The 10,506-nt window shown below is 33.8% G+C and overlaps 1 protein-coding gene and 1 long non-coding RNA gene across 3 annotated transcripts in view; both read left to right on the forward strand.

Annotated features, from left to right (window-relative positions):
- The window catches only part of LOC109583645 (putative ankyrin repeat protein RF_0381), a 28,195-nt gene extending 22,737 nt beyond the window's left edge, over positions 1–5,458 (forward strand). The window contains exons 15-19 of the mRNA XM_019999072.1: positions 1,347–1,454; positions 3,387–3,485; positions 4,800–4,898; positions 5,015–5,113; positions 5,229–5,458. Coding sequence (XP_019854631.1) covers positions 1,347–1,454; positions 3,387–3,485; positions 4,800–4,898; positions 5,015–5,113; positions 5,229–5,390 — 567 coding nt within the window. The 3' untranslated portion in view covers positions 5,391–5,458. The remainder of the gene's footprint in view (positions 1–1,346; positions 1,455–3,386; positions 3,486–4,799; positions 4,899–5,014; positions 5,114–5,228) is intronic.
- A 1,088-nt stretch (positions 5,459–6,546) lies between these two features.
- On the forward strand, positions 6,547–10,172 carry LOC109583646 (uncharacterized). Of its 2 annotated transcripts, none has more exons than XR_002185629.1 (4): positions 6,547–6,997; positions 7,922–8,081; positions 9,719–9,790; positions 10,085–10,172. It is a non-coding gene; the product is annotated as an uncharacterized LOC109583646 (long non-coding RNA). The 2 variants fall into 2 exon arrangements; XR_002185630.1 differs by having other exon boundaries at positions 7,925–8,081.
- Positions 10,173–10,506: the final 334 nt, after the last annotated feature.

Genomic DNA, 10,506 nt, shown 5'->3' on the forward strand with positions numbered 1-10,506 from the left:
ATATTGTGCCTCACCACGAATTGCTTTATAAACTCAGAATGATTGGCATTACTAGACCACTATGGTTGTGCTTCAAGTGCTACCAGACAGACTCCGTCTCATTTATATCAATTATAAATGTTCTCAGTGTCTTAAGGTTACATCTGGAATCCCCAGGGCAGTGTGTTAGACTGTTAGTACTCTTGTTGTTTCTCACATAGATCTACATGTATGTCAATGACATCCCAGACAGAATTTTGTCTACTATACATTTTTATATTGATTTGCTGATGACATGAAATTCCTAAGAGTGTTGTCGTCTTTTACAGATAGAGACCTAATGTCATCTGATTTCTCCTCTCTGACAAACTGCATGGTGTGCTGAATGGAGTATCAGCCTGAATGCCTCAAAATGCTCACTATCACTTTCTCTCTTCTACATAACAGTTTGAGGTGAAGCACGACATGATCTTGCTATATGGCAAGATATAGAAGCTTAAGGAGTGTATTAATCCCTAATGTTACCAGTATAACAGAAGTTATATACGTGATAATATGCATGTGCATGGTATGCTTTCCCAGTATAGATGACTCTGGTGTAAAGTGTGTCCTATATCTGACTCTAGTCTGGTCACAGCTCAGTTATTGTTCACAGGTGTGGAGTAGAGTCCTAATTACTTAAAAGGCATAAGAGTTTTAGAGCTTGTCTAAAGAAGAGCAACCAAGTACATCCTATCAGGTTCTACCTTGTCATATAAAAATCAGCTCATTAAATTAAATTTAGTACCCTTAATCAGGGATTTATTTAACATTCCCTTTTTGTTAAAATGTATATTACATCCTCCTGTGATTTGTCTCCTTCAGTGATACCACCACTAGAACCACTGGTCTAGGTAAACTAAATTACATGTATGTGTACAGGCGTCTGTACTAAACATTTCTACTTCAATTGAGTGGTTTGTTTGTAGAATAGTCTTCCCCTTCTTGATCTCTCCCTTAATCTTTTGATTCTCTCAAAAATTTTATGTATAATCATTTGTGGAATCACTTTTTATGTAGTTATAATCTATGTTCCTATCATTATGTTTGTCCCTGTAGTAATTGTCACTTATTTCATAACTATTAACTCTAAATTTAATAATTTATGGTTGCTGTATAAGTTGCAGCCAGCCTTTAACTGTTCAATTTGATTTTGTTTCTTAGTTCTTGTCCATATTTTGTTTTTACAGTTAAAAAGATCATTCATTATTGTTATTATCATGAAATATAATATAAATATAAGTGGCCTAAGAGACAGAACACATTATTATTATTAATGTTTTTGTAAAAAAATTCACACTCTACTATTTCTATTTTTCTGTTTATAGGATCGAGAGACTCCTCTACATTATGCTGCTAGAAGTTCTTCTAAAAATATGCATGTAGTTAATATACTTGTAAAAAATGGAGCTGAAGTTAATGCTAAAAATGACAAGGTTAGCTGAGTTTAAAATTTGATTAACTTTTGCACTTGTATACACATGCAAGAGTATAAACCTGCATTTTGAGCAAAAAGCAGACGCATGTACATATAGAAATTACTACATGAGGAATTTATTAAATAAATGTAAATGCATGGTAAACTTTTGATAGTTCTAAACATGGAAATTTTAGTAGTAACTTTTGACAGTACTCTCACCTATAATTTATCAAAATAGATGTATAAATGCATGATAAACTTCTGATAGGCATATACATAAAAATTTTAGTAGCAACTTTTGACAAAGTTTTTATAGCCACCATAGTGTAATTGCCTGCACATACACTTGTACATGTAGACACATGGTGCACAAAGTTGAAAATTAAGATTGGCTAGCGTAACGAAACCGAATAAAATTAAAATAAATTAAAATAAAATAAGTTAGGTTAATGTTAATTCAGGGTTAGTTAGTTAGTTAGTTCATTACTGTTGTTATTATTATTATTATTGCAATTATTATTGTTTCTATATTGTCTTGATAGACTTACTATCACTATGACATTATTTTCCTTTGTTGTATTTTTAGTAACTGTGTTTTTTGTTTGTTTATTGTTTCCTTCTACCTTTGTATCTTTTTTTTCTTATTCTCTGTAAAAGTCCTCTGTAAACCAGTACTGAGATGTGCATCCTGTCAACATTAAGCATAATAAATAATGGAATGTACTAATTAAGTAGAAAATTGCATGATATAGCAGCACTTATATCCTACCTAAGCCAAACTTCAATAAATCGCTTATACTGCCCTAGGGCATGATAAATCCCTTTGATGTTTGATATAAGCACTGCTGTGGTTAACAGTTTACATAGTGCAATAGAACTTCGAAATGGACTTAAAAATAACAAAATATAGTGATTTGAAAAAAGAACAATAAAAATAAACTTGTCACTTAACAGAACAAGGACTGTAAGTTTAATGAAAACGTGATAGTGCCGGCCGTTTTGCTTGAGCTATTGACACAGAGTTAGCCGGAATCATTGAGCGTTTATACGATGCAAGAGAATTCGGCCAGAAGCAACAGAGGGTCTGGACCAGCTAGACTAAAGCAGTCATAGGCCATAAATAATTGATAAACAGAATGAAGGCTCCACAAAAAGGTGCCGGTTGGATCATTGTCATCATTATCACTGCATTGTCATCTTACACTCTCTATGGCAGTCTAAGTTAATGTTGAGACTCCTGGGGGTCTTCTTTGGGCTGCCATTACTGTGGAAAGTACTATAATGTTCTGTTTTTAATTTTTTTTCAATTTTTTTCTAATTTTTGTTCAACAGTGTAGGAAAATTTTTGGATTATTTCTATTATAATTTTGGAATTTTTCCTGATTTTTTCCCAGAGCGTGGGAATATTTTCTTCAGAGCAGCCATCTCCTTGCCTCCTTCTTATCCCACACAGGGTTGTGGTAAGTAGCACGTGGCACCTGCGCATGTGCAGTATGTGAAGTTTGGCTTAGGCAGGGACATTAATTTGTTATAACACCCCCCACTCGGCATATATCACATTTATCAGCACCTCGCCCTTAGGCCTGTGGCCCTTGGGTTTGGTGCTGATAAATGTGATATATGCCTTGCAGGGGCGTTATAACATATACTTGCACATGGTTAATTGATCATTTTAGCTGTTATGAAAATGCATGCATGTATCTCTCAAAATATTTTACCAAAAGCACTGAGAAATTTATCAAGCTACTGTGAGGGTCAAGGTTACATGTATAACTTTTGCCCTGCCAATTAATATCTTATTCCTACACCTATGCTGTCAATAGATCTCTTTTATACACTCAGTTATAATTATTACAGCTGTATTATATCCATAGTTGTACTGCTATTCAATCCTTATTCGCATCAATCCTAGTTATTTTACACTGTTTTTTTCAATATCTAAATGTAGGACCAAACGACTCCTCTACATGATGCTACCAGAAGTGGTTCTGAGATTATGGTGACTGCACTAGTAAACAATAAAGCTAATCTTAATGCTAAAGACTGGGTTAGTGCATATAAAGTGTCAATGTGTATCATATACACAAGACTTGGAGTCAAAGCAATTTTATTGATATAAGAAATCTATATCTGATATATTTGTATTTGTATTGGAAATGCATTCATATGAACACCACATTTCTGCCCTATTTTCAGCTTGTAGGCATTTTTAACCAGAAAGGTACATGTATTGTCTTAAAAAGAAAAATTTGAACAACTTATGTTATTCAAATACAATTCTTAAGGCTATCATACACCATGAAACTTGTTTCTTAAAGCATCTTATACAAGAGTCAATGGAGAAAAAAAAGAAGCCTAAGTACATGCGTCAGGCTGTCTGACACCATTTTGTTCTTTATTTAGATGCTTGACAAGAGTTTGTTTGAATGTGTATGCATGTGTGTGTAGTGTGCAATGTGTAGAAGTCCAGGCTACGAGCACTTTAGCATTTAGTTTGTAGCCACACTCATGCAGATACCTTCATTCAGTTCATTTAATTGAATGAAGAATTAATGCAACAGTGCCAAAAGCAAATGATTTAAATGTAATCATCCATATACTTTTATCTCATACTTAACTAACATCAGTTATTAACCACTAATAAAGTATTCACATGTACATGTAGTGTAATTTTCTCTCAACATAATAGCTACTAGAACATGTAGTTTTTGTGAATTAAAAATTATTTATAAAGGCAATGCCTAGAGTACATTATTTTGAATTTTAAAGTCATGTAAATAAACATTTTTGTTTTGGTAATCATAGCCAATGATGTCACATTTTAATAACTTCAGTAATAATAATGAAGCAATAAAAAAGCTTCCAAAGCACAATAATGCACATTTTTGGGAAAAATTGCTTTTTCTCATTCTCTAGCTTTACCACCAGTTGTTTCTGGTGACAAAACCAAACTAAGAAGAGGGGCACATGTGATCAAGTTTTCAATCCCATCTGAAGGGTATAATCTTCTTGGATATAATAGTTGCAAAACAGCATGTATCTCTTAATTTTATCAATTGATTTCTTGTAGCATTATAACAAATAAAAACAATATTTTTTCTTATTGATATTAATTTTGTACCACTGCATATCAGTTATAATAATAAAGCAATTAATAGTGTTGCCATATTTTTATTAACTGAAAGAGTTCATATACATGTACCTTGCTCCTTCATGCATGATAACTCATGAAAAGCTTGTCTTAATTATACATATTTTTGATGAAGTGTTAAAAAATTCATGATCATAGCAATGGCAGTTATTTCCAACAATTTTCAGTCTTATTTCATTTTGAAAAATTTGTTTACTATTTTGCTTGTAGGATGAAGGGACTCCTCTACATTATGCTGCTAGAAGTGGTTCTGAGACTATAGTTACAATATTAGTAAAAAATGGAGCTGATGTTAATGCTAAGAACAAGGTTAGAACACTTGTAATGTAACTGTTATTTCAGTGAAGCCATAGCATTCAAATAATAGACAAATATTGACGTTTTTTTTTCATTTTTAATGTTGCTGGGTTAATTAATATTTTTAGGTTCAAGAAACTCCTCTACATTATGCTGCTGGAAGTGGTTCTGAGACTATAGTTACAATATTAGTAAAAAATGGAGCTGATGTTAATGCTATGGACAAGGTTAGAACACTTAATGTAACTGTTATTTCAGTGAAGCAATAGCATTCAAACAATAGACAAATATTGATGCTTTTTTTTTCATTTTTAATGTTACTGGGTTAATAAATTTTTTTAGGTTCAAAAGACTCCTCTACATTATGCTGCTAGAAGTGGTTCTGAGACTATAGTTACAATATTAGTAAAAAATGGAGCTGATGTTAATGCTATGGACAAGGTTAGAACACTTGTAATGTTCTGTTTCTTTGAAAATATGAGCGAAGCATTAGCATTCAAATAATAGACAACATTGCATGGTGCTTTGTACACTATCAGGAGTCTTTTTCATAAGCTCCTTGTAAAATTATGAGCAACAGCAGTCTGATGGTACATGTACTGTACAGTGCAAAATTTTTGATGGCTATAAATTTCACTGGTTTAGCAATTCTTTGAAGATTCATAAAAGAATAAATCCACAAAATTAATTTATTATATGATACAAGATAACAATGTAATTTTAATCTGCAAAATAGATTTTTTTGACAAATTTGTGAAATTTATGACCCTCAAAATTTTGTGCTGTACATGCAGTATCTTGCATGAGCAAGAAATTAAGTTGATGATAATGAAACATTCATTAATCACCTCATCGCAATTCACAACTTTATAAATAAAAACTACATGCACATGAATGAAGTACCATAATCATATGATAATGACTGTATTTAATACGTGATCCACATGCAAACATTTACTGCAGTATCTTACTTTGGTTGTTTTTGCAACCATTTACTTCTAATTGTACATGTACGTAGCATGTGCAAACTTAATTGATGTGATTAAAGGTGGGTTTACAATATAATGCTAGGCCAGTGTAATATCAATTTTTAATCAAAAGTGTGGAAGATTTGACCTTTTGATACATGCAATTTCAGTGTCAACCTAAATGTCAGGCCTAGGGTAATATTACCAAGCGCTAGCGCTTGGTATGTAGGGTTGAGTTGGATGAGCGTGCCCCCAAAATGGCTGCCATCCCAGAAGCATTGAGCCCGTTTAATATCTTTAAGAATTTTTTATGGCCTATCTGACAGTCCAGATGTCCTTTAAAATTTCATCAAAACAGTTTAGTGTTATAAAAATTAGTTAAAAACTTCCATAAGATAGTTTTACGGCAAATGAATGCATGCATGCCTGCATGCACCAAATGTTCAGCTTTCTCCTTCTTCTTCCACAGTTAAGTAAGAACTAGTCCTAGAGTTTTTATCCTAGAAATATGATTTTTGCACCATTCTGTTGTGCTTGAGGGACGCTAGTGCAGTGTGGCTTGGCATTGTAATTCTAGAAAATGATTTCTTGTCGTTATTTTCAAGCACACATGGACTCACCAAGTGGTTGGACGCATAGGTGTAGGAAAGGGGGGGCTGAAGCCCCCCCCCCAACTTTTCAGCAGGAGGGGCTTAGCCCCTCCAAATTTTGGTAGGTGAACAATAAGAAATACCATCACATGGCTTTATTTCAAGTTGTTAGTAGGTTATTGTTAGCTTAAAACTTCATTTACTTAAATGGGCATAATGTAGCAATAACAAATGGCAGGAATTAGGCATGCAGTAGCTGTCGAGAGCACATATGACAGTACATATTTACATGTTTTATGTTCAGCCCCCTTCAGCCCCCCCCAACTTTCGAATCATTCCTACACCTATGGTTGGACACCATTTTGATTCAGCCAACTGCGCATGCTCAGTATTATTTTAATGGAGAGAAATTGGAAACCTTCGCCTAAGAACCTTTTACAATAACTGATGGTGCTTACTGACTGATCTGTGATCATATTGAGATGATGTGCATGCCTAAACACCCGGCTATCTACTGATGTGACACCAATCACTTCCAGTCAGAGAAATTATTGTAAATAAACTTCAATTATTTTCATAGTATTGCTTAGTCACCCACTGAGTTTTGTGTTTATAATTTATATACTTCAGTTTACTTCCATCTCTTCAAATAAGGTAAATATAATAGAATAAATTGTCGGTTTTATACCATGCATGCATGCCTTACGACATTTATTATATTTACGCCACTCCAATTAGATTCATACTGCTTTCCCATTTTATGCCCACATTTCCCCATCACTATTTTGATTACCATAGGTAATATTTGCGGCTGCTAATATTTGCAATAATAAAAGTGTAATTAAGTACCATGGGAACCGATAGAGTGTTGCTATGACAACAAGACCACGAGCTAATTTTCTGTTCTTTAGCATGCAGCTTTAGTGGAGCCATTCACCAATAGCAACTTGTTCTGTTTTTGTTAACTTTTTGTATGAACCTCTACCTCCAAGCTCCTTGCTGCAAATTGTTACTGGTCGGTCAGTCATGATAGCAAAGCACACCCAAGCCAATAAGCAACACTAACTGCAATGGGTGGAGAGTTTCAAGTTATGGCAAGTAGGGTGGTTCTGAAAAGAACTGGTGAAAGCAGCTTCAAAAAGACCAATGGCTAGCTAGTAACAGTAAGAACAACTCAAGAACACTGCATCAGGATGCTTTGCTAGTATTGTATCTTATCTGGTATCTACATGCATGATAATTGCTGGTCGTGGTAAAAATCATAAATATTAGCAGCTACAAATATATCCCGACCTATGGTATTCCAGTTGAAAATTATTTATGCATATAGTTTATACAAGTGATAATGAATAAATTAATAATGGGAATAATAAACCTGCTCCCCACCTCTGTAATGGGATACTATGATTGAAGTGGCCTTAGTGAAGGATTTTTATTAGGGCAATAATATTCATTATTTATAATGCTTATTAATTAGCAGGTATTGCTACAGTGAAATAAAATGGTGGATATTAACCTGGAAAGAGTCATGAGTTTATTTCCAGCAAATGGTTACTAAAATAAGATTCTACTCCTGTCCAGCAGCAAGTAATGGATACAGCTTAAAGCCTGTGACTGTTGCTACAACTATACTACAGGTATGTGTACAGTAACCTCCTTTGCTTGCTTATTTTTTCTACATTATATCCTTCATTGTTTGGTGTTTTTTTAATAAAAAACCCTAAGTCTAAGTACTCAAGTAAAGTCTAAGTACATTTACAAAATATGTGTATAAGTACAAGTACACAGTGCTTTTAATAATAGTACTTAAGTATAAGTTCAAGTATGATAATGTGTACCTTGTAAAGTAGATTTAGTTATTAATTCTTCAAAACATACTGTATAGCAGGATATTTCCGAGGGAATTAAATTTGGTGAATTTGGCATTTTGATAGCCATTTGTCAAAATGAAAATCCACCATTTTCAGCCATTGTGCGCATGCTCAATGGCACATGGCCACAGACTTGCCAGATTAAAATCTACCAGTCACCCAAATTTAGGAATTTGCCAAATTTAAGTCCCTCCAAAATTTCCTGCTATATGGAAAGTCCTTTAATGCATGTACATGTACATGTAGTTTAGAGCTGCCAACCTGTTATGTAAAGATGCAGTTTTCATTTTGTATCTACATGACATGTAGACTTATTATATTGCTCAGTGTCATGTTTATATTCTTGTACATGTACCGTAAATCCTTAAATAGAAGCCACATTCGAATAAACGCCTGGGTAGCAATAGAATTAAACTATAAATATGCAACTCTAGCCTAGGAGTGACTCAGTAGTCTTGTGGATAATGCCTGACATTCCAGAACCTCAAAAGCATGAGGTTACGGGTTCGAATCCTGCTCTGGGCTGAAGTTTTTTTTATTTTTTATATATTTTTTCGAGATCCAAATACCATTTTAGCAAATAGACGCCCGGGCTTTTATTTAAGGAAATACGGTACATGTATGTATATTGCAAGAGTCAATATTTCTTCACTCAGTTTAAGTAAACACACAAACAAACTACACTTGCTGCGTCAGTTGCCCATGTTATGTACATGTATACATAGGCTGCAGGGGCAGGCATTGAGGGCAATGCCCTACTAGAAATTCTTACTGGAAGATGACATCATCATAATTAGCAGTTAATTAATAGTTATTTAGTAATTATGATATGGTTAATTCATCATTATAGCTAATTTTAATGACAAAAACTACATTATTTTGCTCAACAAAGTGATAATTAGCAGAGAATAAGCTGCTAATTACATGGTTTATTCACAGTAAGCCAGTCAGCCACTTCATAGGTCCATATCTATGGCCACTCAGGAAGACATAATCTACAGTAACCTGCAGCTAGAATAACTGACTCTTTCATATAGCAGCTTCATTATTAATTATCATAGTCAGCTAGGACTCATTGAACAGCTAAATCACCTAGCTACTGATACTCTATATTGAAAGAGGTCTTTTAGGTACTAAATTTTCTCCTCTTGAAAACAAAAATTGCAGGGTAACTCTTCAATGAGAAGTTCAGAGCCTTTTTTAACTGGATTTTGTCACAAAAGGCTGAAATAGAAGTCTTCACAGACTTAAACTCAAGAGCAAGACATGTGGGTGTGGTCATGGCCACACCTACTTTTTACCACTCCCACTTTCAGCCACACCTTTGCCCTACTTGCAGTGAAATCCTGCAGCCGCCTATGCATGTATACATTGTCAATTCATACTCTCTCTCCCTCCCTTAGTTCCTCCCTCCCCCATGTGTCTCCCTTTCTCTCTGTCCCTCTTTATCTCACACTGGAGCTCCATCAGTATGTGTAAGTACATTTATAATACTTAAAAATTTTATTCATTCTTTATTTCCTGTACATTATATGCATGACACTTTAATTTACAAACAATATCACTTTATTTAAATTTCCATAATTTAGTTTCAAGGACTCATACACATGACACAAATCTTCCTTATTCAACATTATTTTGTTCCTTATGTTAATGTAGCCTGGAATCATTGCATGCATCGAATGCAACTTCCGTCAATTTCCTTCATTCCAATACTGTCACATTTTGATGATTTCTTAACATGACTTTTCTTGTTTGTCTTCTTTTAGGTCTCCTGTATTGAATACAATATTTCAAAACTCTTGTCAAAATATATTTTTCAGTGCCAACTATAATAATTTTTGTTTTTGTAGCAATTATTATTTATTCTACTTACTTTTCAATAGTTTAGGATGCTTCTTTTTAACTGCCTTGCATACACTTTTCTGGAACAACTGCTTAAGTTCATTTAAAAAAGGATGGAAACTAGAACAAAAAATTTTAAAATTATTTAGTGTAGGGTTGAGCCTCTGTTGGATTTGAATCTATAAAATGAATTCAAACAAGCCCCTGTAGGGTTGCTGGTTTCAAACTATAAAATAATTCAAACAAGCCTCTGTAGGGTTGTATCACCATTTAAACACCAACATGTCAACCCTACACTGCAGGTATAATTGTCCAATGATTATCATAACTTAATTTAATTAAAAGA

Source organism: Amphimedon queenslandica, unplaced genomic scaffold (assembly GCF_000090795.2).
Source record: "Amphimedon queenslandica unplaced genomic scaffold, v1.1 AMPQUscaffold_13291, whole genome shotgun sequence".
Classification (NCBI taxonomy): domain Eukaryota; kingdom Metazoa; phylum Porifera; class Demospongiae; order Haplosclerida; family Niphatidae; genus Amphimedon; species Amphimedon queenslandica.